General features: G+C 43.5%; 1 protein-coding gene across 12 annotated transcripts in view; it reads right to left on the bottom strand.

Moving 5' to 3' along the window:
* The window catches only part of EVL (Enah/Vasp-like), a 148,889-nt gene that overhangs the window by 67,469 nt on the left and 60,024 nt on the right, over positions 1-21,396 (bottom strand). For 11 of the 12 annotated variants that reach the window (XM_079948327.1, XM_079948318.1, XM_079948319.1 and 8 more), the window contains exon 2: positions 596-764. In XM_079948327.1, coding sequence (XP_079804453.1) covers positions 596-764 — 169 coding nt within the window. Of the gene's footprint in view, positions 1-595; positions 765-16,098; positions 16,254-21,396 lie in introns of those variants that run through there. The other variant, XM_079948326.1, reaches the window with a different exon arrangement.

A 21,396-nucleotide genomic window follows, 5' to 3' on the forward strand; every position in this document is an offset into this window, starting at 1 on the left:
GTGCAATAAATGTATCATGTGTCCGCCACCCCACTGTTAGCCAGTGAGTAGGTATTCTGGGATAGTACTCATCATCCTTTCCTCCTTCAGAAAAAATAGTTTCTTTTTTGTTTTCATAGGTTTTGTCAGCCTTTGGAAAGATAATTTGGGTTTTTGCAGACTTCTGTACATCTATGCTCAGCGTACATAATGTATTCTGGCTACAGGCTTCAAGGTGGGACTATTTATCTATCATTTATCTATCTATCTATCATCTATCTATCTATCATCTATCTATCTATCTATCTATCTATCATCTATCTATCTATCTATCTATCTATCATCTATCTATCTATCTATCTATATCTATCTATATCTATCTATCTATCTATCTATCTATCTATCTATCTATATCTATCATCTATCTATCTATCTATCTATCTATCTATCATCTATCTATCTATCTATCTATCTATCTATCTATCTATCTATCTATCTATCTATCACCTATCGGTTTGGGGGTTGTTTTTTTAAAGCACAGAACCACACTCCCTGCTTATTGGTTTTTATTTTAAAACATACAGACAGGAAATTGCAAGAAGCCGCAGTTACTCACTTGCTGATCTTGTAGTTTAACTCCGACTACTCTAAATGTGTTACTGGCAGTGTTGTGGTAGATGTTGATTCGGCTGAAGCCTTGTTGGCCGGGCTTTATTGGCACCCATTTCTTACTGGTATCGTCGTAGACCATAACTGACGCCCGGGCTTGGCAAATACTCTGTTCACTGCAAAGGAAGCAAATGGAAAGCATTAACAAAAGGCAATGGAAGGCATAGGATCCGTGACACATCTTATAGTCCGAGAGATAGAGAAATAACAATACTACTTTGACATTTTATTAAAACATTTTATATTCCAGAGTGCTACAGCTGTTTGCTGTGGGGACAGGGGCTGCTGTTCAGTGACAGACCACATGCAGGTACAGCTGGGAAAAGCTTCTGTCTGCATCTTTGTATGAAACTAAAGGTAAAGGTAGGGGACGCAGGTGGCGCTGTGGGTTAAAGCCTCAGTGCCTAGGACTTGCCGATCGAAAGGTCGGCGGTTCGAATCCCTGCGGCGGGGTGCGCTCCCGCTGCTCGGTCCCAGCGCCTGCCAACCTAGCAGTTCGAAAGCACCTCCGGGTGCAAGTAGATAAATAGGGACCGCTTACCAGCGGGAAGGTAAACGGCGTTTCCGTGTGCGGCTCTGGCTCGCCAGATGCAGCTTTGTCACGCTGGCCATGTGACCTGGAAGTGTCTCCGGACAGCGCTGGCCCCTGGCCTCTTAAGTGAGATGGGCGCACAACCCCAGAGTCTGTCAAGACTGGCCCGTACGGGCAGGGGTACCTTTACCTTTACCTTTAAAGGTAAAGGTAAAGGTACCCCTGAAAGTTAAGTCCAGTCCCGGACGACTCTGGGGTTGCAGCGCTCATCTCGCTCTATAGCCTGAGGGAGCTGGCATTTGTCCGCAGACAGCTTCCAGGTCATGTGGCCAACATGAGTAAGCCGCTTCTGGCAAACCAGAGCAGCGCACGGAAACGCCGTTTACCTTCCCGCTGGAGCGGTACCTATTTATCTACTTGCACTTTGATGTGCTTTTGAACCACTAGGTGGGCAGGAGCTGGGACCAAACAACAGGAGCTCACTCTGTCGCGGGGATTCAAACCGCCGACCTTCTGATCAGCAAGCCCTAGGCTCAGTGGTTTAGACCACAGCGCCACCCGCATCCCTTTGTATGAAACTAGTTGATGTAAATCAGGGATGGGGAACCTATGGCCCTATGGATGTCATTGGATTCCAACTCTGATCACGCCTGACCCTTGGGTACATTGGCTTGAGCAGATTGGAGCTGGAGTCTAACAACAGTTGAAAGGATAGGTTCTCCTTCCTTATAAGAATTATAGAATCATAGAATTGTAGAGCTGGAGGAGACCCCGAGAGCCATCTCAGCCTACCCCCAGCAATGCAAGAATCTCAACTAAAGCATCCAAGACAGATGGCTACCCAACATCTGCTTAAAACCTCCAATGAAGTACGTAGAGTCTACAAAATCCCAAGGGAGTCCATTCCATTGTCGAACAGCTCTTGATGCAGATAATACTAGATTAGTTGGACCAATTGTCCAACTTCATGTAAAGAAGCTTTTTATGCTCGTAGTTGATCATTCCAGTACTTGCTCAGCTATCTTTGGACAGTACTGCTACAACACGGACTTACATTGCATGATGAAAACCACTTTGTGTAGATGGCCACTTAATAGGAATTGCCCACTCTCACAATTACAAGATGCTGAGCAAATGATAAGAAGTTTGGTTATTTTTGTGATTCTATATCCATGCACATATGGATATGCCTTATAAAGGGTCAGGCCCTTGATCCTGTTTGTCCAGTATTACCAACTCTCACCACCAGAGACTTTCTAAGACCCCAGACAGATAGATGCAGGGTCCAGCATGCTACCAAATATCATTTTACTGGAGGCGGTAGTTATTGAACCTGTGGTCATATGCATGCAGAAACATGTGTTTCCACTAGGACATGGGCCCATCTTCCCAATTTAGTACATTTAAATGTGTGTGTGTGTTTTTCAATGTTCTGCTGTATTGGCTTCTGCTAATGGCATTCAATTTGCCCGGGCTGCTTGCAGTTTCTCTGCAGGAACTGCCATGTAGAAGCACTGCTGGCCATTATCACATCTCCAACTCAAGTCCTTGGTACTGGGTCACTCTACTGGGTTGGAGAAAATCCACAGTTTCAAGAAGGGCCTCCAATCTGGTTCTTACAGATTCTGGGAAGAGTTTTATGGCTGCTAGGTAAACTACAGAAGTTACACCCTAGCATAACGGTATATTTTGTAGTCCCATAATAGCTATTTGTTCTAATGTTCTAAATCAATACCAGCCCATTTCATTGTAGATAGCCAAAGGCCTGCACAATGGACGACAGAGAATAAAAGGAAAACTTCTAAAATCATACAACGTAACCTGCAGCATAAAAGAAATTTACAACATTAAAATTTAACACTGCAGTGCATTCACATAGCTAGAACGGAGCTTCTTGGCTGCCATTGAAAATTGGGCTACCTGGTGTGTAATGTATAGATATTTATCTGCGAGAAGTTCAACTGATCCTGTGCGGATCGACCTGGATGGCAATTAAGAATAGGCAATATAAATTTTCCTCTGGGCGTTGTATACAGGGGGCAAATCAGCAGATAGTATGTAATGTCCTCTACCCTTATTGCATTCATATATATATATATATATATATATATTTGCGATCCATATGGGGAATTCCCTGATATCTCCCCTCTAAATATGCTGAGGGAAATCTGTTGGAATCTTAGTTCTACAAAGGCCCTGTGTAATGTTCTAATATTGGCTGTCTTTGGCAAATTCAAAGCAGCAAAGACATGAGATATGATGATATTTTACAAACTTTATAATTTATGTTTTGAAGTATTCCATTATAAAGCATTTAAATGTAGAATGGAAAGGAACAATAAGAACCCATTTGCGCGCATTAAACCAGCTAATGTTCCATTAAAAATAATCATTTCACAACCCAAATTAGTGTGTGGGCAGGACATCAAAAGCAGACAGGATGAGTGTGTTTTTGCCAGTTTCATAAACACTAAAACAAGCTTTTGTAAAGAGCATTTCAATTTTGCTGCCTTTCAATGTGAAGAAGGAGTAATTTATTTTGCAAAATCTTCCCAGAACCATGCTGTTGGCGTATCACTCCCTAACTTAGGACCAAATCTAGATGTTGTGGATGTAGACCCATGATTTAGAAAGTGGATGCAGTCAACACTTTTAAAGAAGTGGTCTGCTTTGATATGTCATACCTGTTTTCGGTTATGACTTTGTTGTATGCTTGATTTTGCATTTTAATAAAATTTAAAAAGTGTGGTGGGAATGACTCCAAAATGGTAAGCAAGTGGTTGTGTGTATATGGGCGAGTTAATCTGTCAAACCTGGTAGTTTCTCCTTTTTCCAATCTTAAATTCAGTTCTTCATATTTCCACAGCAGTCTGCTTTTTTTTTTTAAGTCCTCATGAAACTTCATGGGCATTTTACGGCAGATTTCGCGTATGGGTGTCTGTGTTTGTACGCAATTTTGCCCAACATACACATTTTTGCAAGGCAAAAATTTCTGTATGTTATTTCCACTAATATATACATTTTTTATGCACACTTTACCCTAACAGATGCATTTCTGTACACAATACTTGGTTTGAGAAGTGCATTGCAAAATTCAGAGATTCAATTCACACATTACAAATCAAGCAGATTCAACTTTAAATATGAACTGAAGCAAATTTTTGCTGCTTCCCTAGGTGTGACTTTTCATCAGCCCACTGTTTTCCACCATCACCACGATCCAGGCCACTTCCTCCTAGCTGAGCTAGTCCGAGAGAAGTGTCTCAGTAATAGGGTGTTGAAGCAGTAGACAGAGGACTGGTTTAGCATTTCACAGCTTGCAGCTGACCCAATGAAACACCACTGCTTTACAATCCATAGTGTAACCTGCATTCTGAGACACGGGGTGCTTTTGTAACAAATGACAATATTTCCCACTATGCAAACTATAACCAACAACAACACAGACATTGTATGGAGTAGAGTTTCTTCATGCTCATAATTGCCTTATATTACACAGACTACAGAACCAACCAGTTGTGGGCACAGGTCAGTCCAGAAAGATTTCTGGTGGTTGAGTAGAGCATCCCCAGAGGGCCCCATTGCTTATACTCAACAGCAACGGTATCCATGTGGCCATAATTTTAGGGGGAAGCCCAGAGAGATTAAAAAAAAATTGATGAAAGAAGCTAAGGTTTACTATTTCCACACTTGAAAACTGCCCCCACCCAAGTACAGGATGTCTAATGCACCTGGGTACCCATAACCATAACACTGTGGTTGCTTCCAGACTGTCAGTATTTTGTGGGAGGGACCAAAATGAATATAGGATATGTAGGTTTGTGAAATTAAAGTGGATTATAGCACTCTGGGGCAATAGTAAAAGGTAAAGGTACCCCTGCCCGTACGGGCCAGTCTTGACAGACTCTGGGGTTGTGCGCCCATCACCTCTAGACTTTTTGAGGTTAGGAAAGTGACGGGGAAATGGATGGAAAAGTATGGGGTGGGGAAATGATTAATGGGAGGATGTATAATTCAGGATGAATTCAGGACAAATGCTAATTGTCGTATGACCTCCCTGCAAGCAAACCAGAACAAATGCTCAACAGAGACAATCAATCAATCAAACCTTTATTGCATTAGCATACAGCCATAGCAGGATAAAACAAACTAAAAATGGTGTAGACAAGCAACCAAACAAGATTCAAAACGATATTACTGGGGTTATGACATTTAAATTACCCTAAGACAATAATGTAAAAATTTAGTTGCCGGCGCCGGGAATCTAGAGTGCGGATGAATATAAAGCATATAATGGCCCCAAAATAGGCTCGGCACATTAGGTTAAAAAGGTAATGAAAGAATTAAAACCGGTCAAGGTCTAGAACACACTACCCAGTCAGAGTAGCCCTGAGTTTCAAGGCCTGCACTATAAAGATTGCCACCCCACGTGAAACTTGGGGATTTGCGTCCACAAGAAGCGATTTCAAACAGTCTTCCTTAGGTGTGATGGTGGACGGGATCAAGCGAAGGAGCTTAGATCTTATTGGCTCATAAATAGGGCAGTAGAAAAAGAAGTGTATGAAGTCCTCTACTTCATTCATTTTGCATGAACATAGACGCTGAGTAATAGGGGTCTTAGAGTAAATCTCATGCAGGAAGGCCGTGGGTATAGAATGGAAACGGGCCATGGTAAACGCTCTTCTCAAATTAGGCTCCGTCAGGTCTATCAAGTAATTGGCAAGTGATCTTACCACTTTCACTTTAGGGAGCCATATGGAGAGGCGAGCTGTGGTGGACTGTGCCCGGTCCATGGCCTCGTCTCTTGTAAGAATCCAGGCCCAGATTTTATGTTGATCCCAAGCTGACAGCGTGTCAAGATCTGGGAGGGAGTAGCGTGCAGTAGCTCAGCAGAGACCAAACTTAGTATAACTTAGTATAACCTTTTGCAAGCAAACTAAGACGAATACTAAACAAGCAGGTTTCTGGAAGAACCCACAATTTGGCATTAGGGTTCCCTTTTGTATCTTTGTTAGGGCTTGCAGCATGGGAATGAACCAGCCCAACCATATAACTGACGCACTGCAATGTGGAATTCTGGCTCTGCAGATGTAGTTTTCACTGGCTATCCATGCCACCAAAGCGATGATACACCAATCAGGCCACTTTGTGCTAGGAAGCAGTAGTAAATAATCAGAGCAGGAGATTGGGTGGGCCTGTGGAAGCCACTGGAAGCAGCTCAAGCACAGCAAACCTTTTAAGTTGTGCCGGCATGATCTGCTTAGGCCGTTTCATACTTTCACTAAAGACAGGAGCAGCAGCAGCAGCAGCACAATGCCTAGCTCATTTTAAAGGGCTTATAACCCGAGCTGCTTCCACAATCAGGGAAGCATAACGTTAAAAGAGTTCTCTGGATTGCTACACAGGGAGAGCTTCTAAAGCCCAACTGCAACAGAAGTGCCTTTTCTCTTTTTGGCAGGGGAGCGTTATCTTTCTAACGCAGCTGCTGCAAATCAGCAGCATTTACTCTGGAACCCACAGGAGACATCCCTTCCACAAGCCATATGCACGCAGCCGTGCATTTTCCACAGGCTGAGACCAGAAGCCATCATCCCCTTCCCTCTGGAATTGGTTCAGAACAGCGGAAGAATTCTCATACTGCTGCAGTGTTATATCAGAAAGATAAAAAAAAATAAAATTAGTAAGATTTCTGAGCAATTGACCATCATCCTGGTAAATGCTGCTAAGGCTATAATCAAGAACGTGTAATTCAAAAACTTATCCCAGCCATTCAATTTTGGTAGGCTGGACCTGCAACACTCGATGGGAAAAAAGGCAACAGCATTCATTACATATACCCAGGAAGGGCAAAGTGTGCATTCTCATGTACCAAATAAGATGTATTTAGCTTGCACAACTGCTGAACCTGACTAGTTTCAAGGTGAGGTCTGGACAATCCCCTTGTCAGGCTGAAAACTAATATATGTCTATAAGAGAAGACACTGCGCCCTTCAGCTGAAATGACGGGCATGCATATTAGTAGAACTGAAACTCAGCAATCAATATTCTCTTTCCAACTATAGTTCGAGGTGGGCCAGTTTCCTTTTTAAAAATAAACTTCAATGTGCCACATATGAATGTCAATGTGTTTATCCTTATCAATTTTTTTGTTAATGACAACTCATTTCTCAAGGTAGGAGCAAGCTTACTGGTCACATCATGTGTGGAGGATCTGCCAGCTGCTTTCAAATTTGCAAAACTGTACTTTCCGACCGGGAGACAAAGACGCCTATTTGGTTTGATCAGGGTAGGAATGGTTTCAGATTGGATCAGTACTCTGAAAAGGCAGGATGTGCCTTCTTCCCCTATTTCAGCTTTGCAGGAAGCCTTGGTCAAGTCCCCAGCAAAGCCACACAACCCAATTTCAAAGTCTCCTTCATACACGCATTGATGCAAGTCCTCCCTTTACGGACTCAGCAGTAGTAGCATCCTGTCATGAAATGTGGTAGTCAGATTATTTGCCTATCTAGCTTAATCTTTTCTATACTGACTGGCAATGGCTAGCCAACCTGGAGGTGATGGGGACTGAACCTAAGACCTTTTGATGGCAGAGCAGATGCACTATCACTGAGCTACAGACCTTCCTGTTCTTGTGTAATTATATTCCCATTGAGTGGCATAGCGCCCCCAAAGCGCATGACATCATCAGCGTTGTCACGAGCACTGAATGAACTTAGTCCAGGTGGCCCTCCAAACTGAAATAACCACTGTTGGAAAGAGGATTCTGGACCAAATAAACCCTTGATCTGACTTGTTCAAAATAATACTCAGCTTTTGTTTCTTTTATATGCAGGGTGGGAACCCAGGCAATTGCACTAGGAAAACCTACAGCATCTTTAGTAAATGCTGACAAAGGCTTTGGTTCACAGAAATGGGATAGTCACTCAGAACACATTTCTCTCCCAAAGCTTCAAAATGGGCAAAAACAATGGCTGCAGTAACGTTTTCCACTGGAACAACCCCAAACATGGCATCCTAACAATAGGGATACTGTAGTGTGCTGTGTGATTAATGGAGACGGCTGGAATGAATGGGTAAGACAGTCCCTAAGAACACATGGAAACACTTGGCGCACAATAATCTCTTCCAACCCATAGGCCAGAACGAGATGCTACAACAGACATAGGACTGCTGCAAAAAACAAAACAGCAGCCCGACTCCTTCTGCCAGGGATGCCTGAGTTTTTTGCAATGTCATTTTACATCATTAAATTCCGGGTTTCCTGAACCCCAATGAAGTTGAGGAGCAGGCAGGGAAATTCTTGGAGTACAATGATGCAATGCAATGCATTTTTGTAGTCCCTGGCATTACTGAGGAGGAGGAGATGTAGCGTTGCTGGTTTAAGCAGAGGCCATACATCTGCTGGCACATCTGGTGATAAATGAGTCACAGCTGTGGAAGAGTGCTGTAGCTCATAGTCTTTCCAGTCAAGCTGATGCAGGAGATGGATTGTGGTGCCTCTTATTCTCTAAATCATTAAGGACCAAAGTAGAATCATCATGCAAAGACCATAACCTCACGTTTAGCAGCAGCTCAGCAGTGCTGCGCTGTTTTGAATGCAAAAGGTCCCAGGTTCAGATGCTGGCACCTCCAGCAACAAAGATCTTGGGAGGTAGGACTGGGAAAGGTGGATCTCTCCTTGGCACTCTGGAGAATCTCTTGTCAGTCACAGTGGAATATATGCTGGGGCCAGATGGGCCAATGGTCTAAAGACAGGGACGGGGACATCTGTGGTGTTCCAGAATTTGCTGCACTAAATTTCTCACCATAACTGTCTTCAGTGTTTTAATCTTAAAGTTTTCAATGCAATGGAGCAGGATAAAACTGTGGTGAAATAATAAAATATATAAAAAATAATAATAAACAATAATAAGTAATAAAATAAATAAAAATAAATCCCTAACAATTGTGCATATAAATTAACTACTAATGCACTATTACTGCACCAATAACATGTTGGAGAATATTTATGTACGCAACTACAGTAGCTCGGATTTTGTTAGCCCAAAAATGGAGGGTGGGATAGTCCCAAAGAAGGCAGAATGGCTTAAAATGTTGGGAGTATGCAGAGTTAGCAGGTTTAACCAGCCGAATAAGAGAACAAGAAGACAGAGTTTATAAAGAGGAATGGAAAATATTCGTGGAATACTTGGAAAATTACTGTAAGCAAATGAAAATCCTAGCAGGATTAAGGTAAATGCAACAGTATAATCTAAATTGAAGTAATATGTAAAGGGGGGGGGGGGAAATAGATGGTTGGAATAGAAAATGGAGTAATAATGAGAAAATTAAAAGAAGGAGAAGGGAAGTTGATGAATGTACTATTTTACTGGTGGATAATATACTGGGGGAAATGTATAACTGAAAATTCTATTTATTTATTTTTTAATACATGTAGCAGAATGAATAAATAAATGGTGGTGATGCAAGTTAGTGTGCTCATTTATTATCTGAGACTATTTTGGCTTTACAGCAGGGAATGAATGAGGAAAAGATTGTAAAGCTTATCCTTCCCTCTAAAAAAGGAATAACGTTGGTTTATTAATTGAAATGTTATCATATATTTCCTTCAATGTTTTATAACGGCACCTGTAATGAAGTTTTAGTAACCTGTGACATTTTGCATGCAAATCATGTGCTCTGCCAAAGAGACACAGCCCTTCTGCACGTGCAAGGTTTCTGAGTCAGTGGCTAACTACATTTTAAGGTCCCCTAAGTATTTGTGCATCTTGCTAGAATCTGAAGGGTGGGTGTTCGGGGAGGAAGAACGGCAAGCGTTACCCACACGTTGCAAGGGGAAGCTCCTTCTTTGAGTTATGAGTGCACAGATATATATATAAAATTTATACCCTGCCCATCTGGCTGCGTTTCCCCAGCCACTCTGGGCTGCTTCCAGCAGAATATTAAAAAACAAGGATTCCTCAAATATTAAAAGCTTCCCTAAACAGGGCTGCCTTCAGATATCTTCTAAAAGCCGGATAGTTGTTTATTTCTTTGACATCTGGTGGGAGGGCGTTCCACAGGTGGGTGCCACTACCGGGAAGGCCCTCTGCCTGGTTCCCTGTAACTTCACTTCTCACAGCGAGGGAACCGCCAGAAGGCCCTCGGAGCTGGACCTCAGTGTCTGGGCAGAATGATGGGGTTCGAGAAGCCCAGAGGCAGTCGCTACAGTACTATGGCGGCTGCATGAACATCTCTGCGTTTTAAAAGGGTCAGTAGTTCTTTAAAAGCCACAAGGCAGAGTGGGGAAACATGGAAGTCCTCCACAGAAACTGCCTGTGTTGCTGATATTGCTTTCTTTCTGAAAATAGTGCTGGCATTTTAAAAGCTGAGAGAGAGATATATGAAGGCAGTGCAGCCAGCTCTGCAGTGCTGAAGAGGCTAGGATGGTTTGACATTTGGGTTCACTCCAGCCACACAAGTCGTGTCAGCAGGTGCATGGAAAACTGCGTAACTGCAACAATGAAGTGTCTTCACTTCCAAGGCGAACACACATTGGACCACAGGACTTCACTTATCACAACAGGGGCAATCCACAATGAAGCATAACCAGGAAATTCTGCAGTTCAGGAGGAGGCAGCTGAAAATGTGGGTTCTTTCCGCACCAATATAGTGAGGACCCAGACCTAGCAGGTCTACTTTCTATCGGTTAACCAATGCGAGTGGACGAAATAACAACATCATATTTTCACATCGCTTCTTGTTGTTTCTTCCAAGCCTAGAGGAAGTCACAGGGCCTATGACACATCTCCTGCGCTTGAAAAGGCCAGTAAAAAGAGCCACAGTAAACCTCAACCAGTTTTAGCCATTTGTTAAAAAAAAAAAGACATGGTATTTTGCACAGGACATATGTGGTCGCCCTGCTCTGCTTACCCTTAACAGGTTCGTGTGAGAGAGCACAAAGAGGCCACAGATCTGTTGCCACAAACTGCTCACCCCAAATAGATCGAACGTGAAATGGACATACAGTGGAACCTTGGTTCTCGACCTTAATGCGTCCTGGGAGTCCATTCGACTCCCGAAACCGTTTGAAAACTAAGGCGCGGCTTCTGTTTGGCTGCAGGAGCTTCCTGCGCTCAAGTAGAAGCCGCTTCAGAAGTTTGACTTCTGAAAAACATTTGCAAACCGGAACACTCATTTCCAGGTTTGTGGTGTTCAGGAGCCGATTTGTTCAGCAACTAAGCGGTTGATAACCAAAGTACGACTCTATGTATTATATATATTCATGAAAGTAGCAGCTGCGGTTGTAGGGAACATTCAAGGAGGTTCTTTAAGTGTACCTGACATAATGCTCATCTTTGGAGAGGGCGAAATGTTTCTGGGCAGCGTGTTTCCACTTATTAACAAGTATAGTCAACAATTTAACTCGGTTGGTGGAGCTTGAGATTCTCCAACAGTTTGACTTCACCCCCCAAAGGTGCACCTCTTCATTGTCTCCTGAAACAGACAGATGACAATAACATGAAGGCAGTTTACTCAAACTTCTGCCTTCGCTTAAAACCACCATTTCCCCCATTCCTGCTTTACTCAAATTTCTGGGGTTTCAAACTACCACTAGTGAGTGTTTCTGCCTTCTCCCTCCCATGCTATGGCCGCTGGCGTTGTGCAACCCGTTTTCTCCTTTGCTCCCTCTATCCCGCCCTGACGTCGTGCAAATCCAGGATCGTGATTTGGAACTACAAATCCTCAAACAGGGGCTGGACATTTTGTGCACAGAGGAAGCCATGTCTGGGGGTGAGACAAGAGGAAAGCCTTAACTGGTGCCACAAAGGTCTTGGTGTTGGTGCCCGTCAGGCCTTCCTCGGGAAAGCGTAAAAGGAGATTAATTCAGCACACAAACTCTCATTATCTTAACAGGCCACCAGCAAGCAAAGGAGAGAGGGAAACCAAAAAGTATTCCCCAGGTAAGAAGCAGAAAGAGCACTTCCTATTTATTGAGCTTTCATGCTGATCTGTTATTCTTATTTTTTGTAAAAAAAAAATGAAATAAAAATGCATACGACCCTTCATCTGAAAATCCCAGGGCAGTTCACAACAGAAACAAAATACAAAATGCATAATAAAACAAAAATAAGCCAATAATCCCACAAACACACTTAATAAGTCATAGAATGTTAATCAGCCTGGTCGGAGAGAAATGTTTTCACCTGGTGCCTATTACATATGTAATGAAGGTGCCAGGTGAGCCCCCCTGAGGAAGGCATTCCGCAATCTGTTTGAAGCGAGTTTAGAGGACACTGGCTATTTAATGAATATTCATTCAAGTTTGTGAGGAGGTTGGGTGATATTGTGTCAAAGCAAGCATACGCTTTCCAGTGCATTTGCTATGTGACTTCTCTTACTGGGAAAACTCCATTCATTTGGGGAACTTTTTTTGTTACGCAAGACCTCCCGATCAACTATTATTGCTTCAGTCTATTTACAAAAGGGGAAGGTGGACTTCCTGTATTGAACCTCCCCGTTACGATACCAAATTAAACTTTTAAAAATCCAGTTCTCCCGCCTCAGCTCTACTCACGGGTAGTTACTTTAAAGTCAAATTGTCCACAGGAAAAAGTCAGCGCTCTCCGGCAACAGCTATGCGGCTTTGCTCCGTGGAAGAAGCAGTCGATTCGAAGCACCGCGCCGCTCACCTCACGTCGCTCTGGATCTCCGAAACCGGGTTTCCCCGCGAGTAGGGGAGGCGCAAAAGGTGCCAGCCGAATCCTACATTCACAGGCTTCACCCGCCTGTGATTTTTAGTGGGTCTCTGCCTTTGCCGTGGCGGCCAGACCCAGATTTCCACGAGGCAAATTCCTCCCGATCAGAGGAATTCCGCCATTACCGGAGGCACCAACCCGGAAGTCTCCCCGCTCAACTATTATTGTGCAACCTGAATTTGCCAGCATGTAACAGAAACCCACCAGAAGACAGTGAAAATTTGGAAGTACTTAAAGAAAAAAAGCCAAGCAATACAACAATGAACCTTGGGCCCATGAAGGGTGCCAGAAAAACAGAGACATTGTGCAGGAGAGTATGAAAGGGGAGAAGAAATACTTTAATAGAAAGACCACCTTCCATCTTCCACCTCTCAGTATTTTTTTAATACATTTTATTTGCTAGTATACCTGCATCCTCTGCCATTGAACAATTTATGTGGAAGCATAAAAACATCTGGCAAACAGCAGCAACCCCACACTGCCACCATGGGCACAAAGGGAAAGAGCTCTCCTTTTCCATTCACATTGGTTATCTTGTTTAGTTCAAGTATTTATATTATTTATTTCATTTGTCAGTCGCTTTTTACAGTAAATGGAAGTCTCAAAGTGACTTGACAAAAACAAAACACAGACTATAAAAACAACTGAAAACTAGCAAAAAAAAAAAAAAAATCAACATGCCAACACAAGATGCATGAAATATCTCACATTTCCTCTACAAAGCAAAATAATAATAATAATCATCATCATCATCCTAAAGGAAAGTAAGATCAAACGTAAAACCACAAATTTACCCAAAAAAGCACCTTGCCTCCCTTACCACTGAATCAACATTACAGTGGTACCTCAGGTTACATACGCTTCAGGTTACAGACTCCGCTAACCCAGAAATAGTGCTTCAGGTTAAGAACTTTGCTTCAGGATGAGAACAGAAATCGGGCTCCGGCAGCATGGCAGCAGCAGGAGGCCCCATTAGCTAAAGTGGTGCTTCAGGTTAAGATCAGTTTCAGGTTAAGTATGGACCTCCGGAACAAATTAACTACTTAACCTGAGGCACCACTGTACTGAAATGTTTATTTGTGAGCTTAAGCTATAAATCAAATGGCCCTGGGTTCAGATTTCACCTCTGTCATACACTCACTGACCCTGCGTAAATTACAATTCCTCAGCCTCCATTTCCTTCCCAGCATCTCCTATGGGGTAACCATGATCAGCTTCACAACCCTTGCTATCAGAATTACATGAAGTGTTATATAAATGGAAACTCAACTGTTATGACAATTTGAGCGACTGCACACAAATGCACCCTTGAGAATCTTCGTGTGCCACCCTCGTATTCTCAGGGCATACTTCCTTAATTTTCTTCCTTCGTAGCTGAGGAAGGCGGAATAATTCGGTTCAGTTCACACTTTACTTCACTCAAGTCTCTTAAAATACTCGGCGAAACAATACGCAAGCTGAAACACAGCCGTCCTTCAAAATTTGCAGTTCTCCGAATTTAATGCAGACTTTAGGGGGCAGCGCATAAATTTAATAAATAATAATAATAATTTTTAAAAGTGTATTTTGGTGAAAACAAAAATGCATTACAGTGAGGGGGAACTGCTTGCAAAAAAATTTGTACAATAGCTAAAATTGCATACAAACTGTTCATGTCAGGATAAATGACTACTAAAATCCTGGTGAATTTCCGTGAGGAATTCAAAATAAATAAATAGATAAATAAATAAATCATACTGATGCAGAAATGTGGTGAACCAAAACATGGGAAGATGGAGCAAGCTTTGTTTCTCCTGCTACAGAGACTAGGCCCCAAACCAATGCATTCAAATTGGAGGTTTTTAAGCAGAGGTTGGATGGCCATCCTAGGATTTGGTGAATCCTAGGATTTGGTGAATCACAGCAGGAGAAAACAAGCTTGCTCCCTCTTCCAAGTGACAGCCCTTGAGATATCTGAAGATGGCTATCATATCTCTTCTCAGTCTACTATTTACCAGGTTAAGCATACCCAGCTCCCTCATCCATTCCTCATAAGGCTTGGTTTCCACACCCTTTATCCATCTTGGTCACCCTCTTCTGCACACGTTCCAGCTTGTCAATATCCTTCTTAAATTGTGGTGCCCAGAACTGGAGGCTCCTTATGGTGGGAAGCCCTCAGATGACTGTAGCAGCTACCAATTCCAACAGTCAAGTGGCCCTGCTTCAAAACTGGTCTTAGCACCACCATGCTCCTTCCTCGGAAAGCACCTGGCTTCTCCGTGCAATTGGAACAAGAGGAAGAAGATGCAATGAAATTGCAGTAAACAGCAATTTCCTTGTTCCTCTCTGCTGCCCACATCCAAGAAGGTGGCAGGCCCTGTCCGTGGGAAGGTGAACAAATGGGTAACTGCAGCAGCTGCTGGAAACACCAGCTGCTACTGTCAAAGAGAGCCTTCCTACAGTACGCTAACCAATTAAGGAAGTTTTTAGTCAAATTTACTGCTTTAGTTTCAACTCTTAATTATGCCGCACACAATTTGAAATTGATCTTAAGAATCATCTTAAAGCATATTGCTTGAAAAGATGTAGACAGATCATTCAAATCAGTGTCATGAATAAACTCGCTCGTGGATCAGAGCCAAGAATAAACTTTCACATGGAAATAAGCCACTTCTCAAGGTTTGTAAATTTACTTGATTAACCAGATCAGCAAGTTTAGTCCCTTCCACTTTGATTGTGTTTTTTAATGCAGAACAGAAAGCTATATGGTTTGTAACCTTGCAAAGTTCGTTAACAGTTTTGTGCATTTTCCAAATCCAAAGCAATAACAGCATTTGGCAAAAGAGATAATGAAGTTAGAGAAAACATATACACTTAAACAGAAGGCCATTCAGCCCTGCATTGTGTGTTGAAAAAGACTGAGGTAGAAGAGATCATATCTGTAATGGATTCCAACTGAAATTCACAAATGCAGACATAAAACGAAGCAGTTATACCGCTGTTCCAACAAATCAGTTTTTTGTCTGGAGATCTCAATCTCATGTGTGTTATTATTTGCACACAAACACCTTTGCATCAAATGAACCCCACTCACTTTTTACTCTCTACCAGATATGAATCCCTATGCTTCATATAAAACAGGACTATTGTTCTCCAGTGAATCAGTGCAATGCATTCTCAGTAAAGTTGCCAAGTACTTACCTCGCTGCCATCACAGAAATAACTTGGTATTATGTTTTGGGGAGAACAGTACTAACGATCTGTCCAGCACAACTGTTGCATTAAAACATGTCGCCCTTGTAACTTCACCACATTACACAAAGCAGAACATGAAGTAAGCCGAGCAGTTTAACTTGAAAGTTTACACTAGGTCTTGTAACCAAACAGGAAAAGGAAGCTTTACCAAAATAGAGAGCGTATGTGTGCAGGAAGCAACTCTGCGTTTTTGGCTTGATATTTTTTCTTAGCAAAATTTATTGTTCAGCAGAAAGGCCAGTGTGGAAAAAAGAAGACCAAAATAGCCCAAATTCGAGGGGCACAAATAGTGCCACCCTCATTGGGAGTGTTGAGGATATATATATATAAAGTTTCCCCAATAAAAGCACCCATCAGTGGAACTCAATATGGACACCACTTGCCAGCATTCTCCAAGATGTGTAGGGTCACAGAAATTAAGCTGGAATCTGCAATATGTGCAAGCTGCAGTAATTTGTACTGGTTTGGGAAGGGACAAGGAGCAATGCTGGCAAGGAAACCACTGGTAATTTGGGTCAGCCAATTTCTAGCTGCTGAGATTTCAGCAGGCACTGCCCGGGCACATGCAAACACTGTCATAAGACCCAGAGACCTGATTTTTTAAATTTTATTTTTAAAAAAGCAAAACCGAATGCATAGATTTTCAAGGAAGCTGGATTCTGCACCGTCCTTCAGTCTAAGCTTTTTTTTCTGGGCATCCACACAGAATTCTGCCATACTCACACAGAGGCCAAATCTTTTAGAACTGAGGCACAAACCAGCCCTCATCTTATTCTTGTGCATATACACATACACACACCATCTCTTTAAGTGTGTTGTTAAATTTGAGTTGATTCCTTATCAACCCAGTCAGAGGGGTTAGTTGAGAGTCCAGCACTGCAGGAGGTTGGATTAGATAACCCTTGAGGTCCTTTCCAAAACTCTATAATTCCATGATTCTACTACTCCCCCCCCCCCAAGCACCTTTCCAGTTTCCCATTTATCTGTTAAGCTCTGATACTTTCATTTCTGCCACTCTAGCGGTGTGGTGAAAGATGAGCAATCCACATTTATTATATTGCTGCAGGAAAAAAACTTCACACTCACTCCATGCCTGCCAATCTTGCTCTCTAGGACATAATTATGAAGCCCACCCAGAGACTCCTGTGTTCAACAGATCAATGGAATGGCATGTGCAAAGAACAGAAAATAATAATAATAATAATAATAATAATAATAATAATAATAATAATTTATTATTTATACCCCGCCCATCTGGCTGAGTTTCCCCAGCCACTCTGGGCGGCTCCCAATCAGTGTTAAAAACAATACAGCATTACATATTAAAAACTTCCCTGAACAGGGCTGCCTTAAGATGTCTTCTGAATGTCAGGTAATTCTTTATCTCTTTGACATCTGATGGGAGGGCGTTCCACAGGTCGGGCGCCACTACCGAGAAGGCCCTCTGCCTGGTTCCCTGTAGCCTCACTTCTCGCAATGAGGGAACCGCCAGAAGGCCCTCGGCGCTGGATCTCAGTGTCCGGGCTGAACGATGGGGGTGGAGATGCTCCTTCAGGTATACAGGACCGAGGCCGTTTAGGGCTTTAAAGGTCAGCACCAACACTTTGAATCGTGCTCGGAAACGTACTGGGAGCCAGTGCAGATCTCTCAGAACCGGTGTTATGTGGTCCCGGCGGCCACTCCCAGTCACCAGTCTAGCTGCCGCATTCTGGATTAATTGCAGTTTCCGGGTCACCTTCAAAGGTAGCCCCACGTAGAGCGCGTTGCAGTAGTCCAAGCGTGAGATAACCAGAGCATGCACCACTCTGGCGAGACAGTCCGCGGGGAGGTAGGGTCTTAGCCTGCGTACCAGGTGGAGCTGGTAGACAGCAGCCCTGGACACAGAGTTAACCTGCGCCTCCATGGACAGCTGTGAGTCCAAAATGACTCCCAGGCTGCGCACCTGGTCCTTCAGGGGCACAGTTACCCCATTCAGGACCAGGGAATCCTCCACACCTGCCCGCCTCCTGTCCCCCAAAAACAGTACTTCTGTCTTGTCAGGATTCAACCTCAATCTGTTAGCCGCCATCCAACCTCCAACCGCCTCCAGGCACTCACACAGGACCTTCACCGCCTTCACTGGTTCTGATTTAAAGGAGAGGTAGAGCTGGGTGTCATCTGCATACTGATGAACACCCAGTCCAAACCCCCTGATGATCTCTCCCAGCGGCTTCATATAGATGTTAAAAAGCATGGGGGAGAGGACGGAACCCTGAGGTACCCCACAAGTGAGGGCCCAAGGGTCTGAACACTCATCCCCCACCACCACTTTCTGAACACGGCCCAGGAGGAAGGAGCGGAACCACTGTATAACAGTGCCCCCAGCTCCCAGCCCCTCTAGACGGTCCAGAAGGATGTTATGGTCGATGGTGTCAAAGGCCGCTGAGAGATCCAGCAGAACTAGGAAACAGCTCTCACCTTTGTCCCTAGCCCGCCGGAGATCATCAACCAGCGCGACCAAGGCAGTTTCAGTCCCATGGTGAGGCCTGAATCCCGATTGGAAGGGATCCAAATGGTCCGTTTCCTCCAGGCGTGCTTGGAGTTGTTCAGCAACCACCCGCTCAATCACCTTGCCCAAGAATGGAAGATTTGAGACTGGGCGATAGTTGGCCAAATTGGCCGGGTCTAAAGATGTGTGACTCTACCTCTGTTTTCCTGTCGTTTTGAGCAGGAACCTGCAGCTGTCTTATGCGCAAGTGGTTAGCCAAGACTAGAATAAAACAGACGGGAGTCCAGAGAATAAGGAAACTGATAATACTTCAGAGAGAGGGTAAACAGAACAAAACAGTGTATGACAGGAGGACAAATCCTATTTGGGGACTTCCCTGGCTTTTTTCTGGCCCATGTAGGACCAGTTTGAATAGTTGGCCTTGGTTTAGGGAAGCTTTTAATGTTTAATAGGTTATTGTATTTTAGTGTTTTGTTGGAAGCCACCCAGAGTGGCTGGAGAAACCCAGCAGATGGGCGGGGTATAAATAATAAATTATTATTATTATTGGTGAAGATTTGACGTTTTCATCCCCACAAAGTTTTTGATTTGCGTTTTTATTGAAATGAGGCTGCATTTTAATGTTGTATTTTAATCTTGTTTTTAAGTTGTATCTTAATCCATTGTTTTATATCTGGTGTTAGCCGCCCTGAGCCCGGTCTTGCCTGGGGAGGGCAGGGTATAAATAAAATTTATTATTATTGTTATTAATAATAATAATAATAAACTGAGAGCACTGTCGTTCTTAGATCAGGTCTTCATAAGAGGGAAACTCAATCAGAACCAGTCAGAGGCACCAGCTTGTGGAGGCAATGGGGGGGAGGCAACACTGTGTATGTGATGTCAGGATGTTGGGAGGAGCTGGGGGCGGAGCCAAAAGTGGCAGCCACATGCCTAACTGGCTGGGGGCTTCTCCTCCGCCTCCTCTTAGCACTGCCACTGATGGGAGGATGCTCTGACACCATGCTGGGCTCCATTCTTCAGCACCGTGGTTTTGGAACATGGGCTTCCCTGGCCCCTACCCCCAAAATATAGGGGACCCGGAAAGGGCTCGGCCCCTAGGAGCTGGCGCCCCCTGGAACCAGTTTACTTTCCAATTCTTCCAAATGTCAAATCCCAAATGTCTTCGTCACCGACTACTGAATCCCAACTGACTCGAACCTCCAGCCAATCAGTCTGGACCAAAAACAGAATTAACCCCTTATGTCACACACTAGCACAAGTTACCAGGGAGGCGTTGTAAAGAGAGTTCACCTTCTCCTTATTCCCCCACCCTGGGTGAGCATAAGACAAATGCAAGTTCCAGCTGAAAACAGCAAGGAAACAAAGAGGTAGGGCAGAACACCCCAAACCAAGTAACATTTGAAAGCAAGGCAAAAATGAAAAGGCTTGCTTACTTCTCAGGAGTCATAGCTTGGGCTTCCAAGCTCAGGCATCAAGTAACATTTAAAAAAAACAACCCTGTCTCACATGAACAATGTTGACATACATGCAGACAGTACAGTGGTACCTCGAGTTACAGACGCTTCAAGTTACAGATGCTTCTGGTTACTGACTCTGCTAACCCAGAAATAGTACCTCAGGTTAAGAACTTTGCTTCAGGATGAGAACAGAAATTGTGCGGAGGCGACGAGAGGTCTCATTAGCTAAAGTGGTACCTCAGATTAAGAACAGTTTCAGGTTCAGAACGGACCTCCAGAACAAATTAAGTTCTTAACTCCAGGTACCACTGTATAATGCGTTTACTGTGCGTGAGAGAGCACTTGTGAAAACATTCACTGCATCCATCTGTGCCGCAAGGTAAGGGTCCAGAAATAGCATCCACGCTGGGAATGCTATTTATGCTGGGCCAAAAATACACAGACACACAGTAGCACAGTCTTTCACTTTAAACAACAACAACAACCCAGCTTTGCTGCAGCTTCCAAAAGTGGCAGAGCTTCTCTAAGCAGTTCAGCACTATTGCTCATTGGTAACAAATATGCTTTATATTCTCATTAATCGAGACTGTTCTCGAGAATATCCACCAAAAGATTATTCTCGAAAATTTAACATCACTAGGAATGATGTTACATCATGGTGTAGCAGGTATTCCCAACGGCCCATTCTGCTACCACAGTGCTTCCTTGCTGCCACTCCTAAAGCAGCAGCAAGACTGCTTTGTAGGCAAGGAAAGAGTGTGAGACCCTCCGACACTTCCTCTAATATGGGAACACCCCTCCTCTAAAATATTACTATTATTATTTATTAAATTTGTATACAGTACTGCCTTCCATCCATAGACCTCAGGGTGGTTCACAACCTAAAGACACAAGATTAAAAAACCTCCCCACAAAATACAGAATAAAAACAAGAACAAACTAATAACCCTCTCCCCTCCAAAACACATTTAAATATTAAAATTTCTCCCATTCCCCATAAGATAGAGGAAAACAACTTTCAGGAACTTTCCACTTACTTGACAAGGATCAAAATATTTGGCCCAGGACTAGGGGCTATAGCTCAGCTGTTGCATGAAGAAGGTCCCAAGTTCAACCCAGTTAGGACAGGTGTGGGGATCCTTCAGCTCTCCAGCTGCTCCTGTACTACAACTCCCATAGGCCCCAGCGATCATGGCCAATGGCAAGGGATGGTGGGTGTTGTAGTTCTGCAACACCTGGAGGGCAACAGATTCTTCACACCTGAGTTTGAAGAATCAGAGAGCAGGCGATGCGAAA

The sequence above is a fragment of the Podarcis cretensis genome, assembly GCF_951804945.1.
Source record: "Podarcis cretensis genome assembly, chromosome: 1".
Classification (NCBI taxonomy): domain Eukaryota; kingdom Metazoa; phylum Chordata; class Lepidosauria; order Squamata; family Lacertidae; genus Podarcis; species Podarcis cretensis.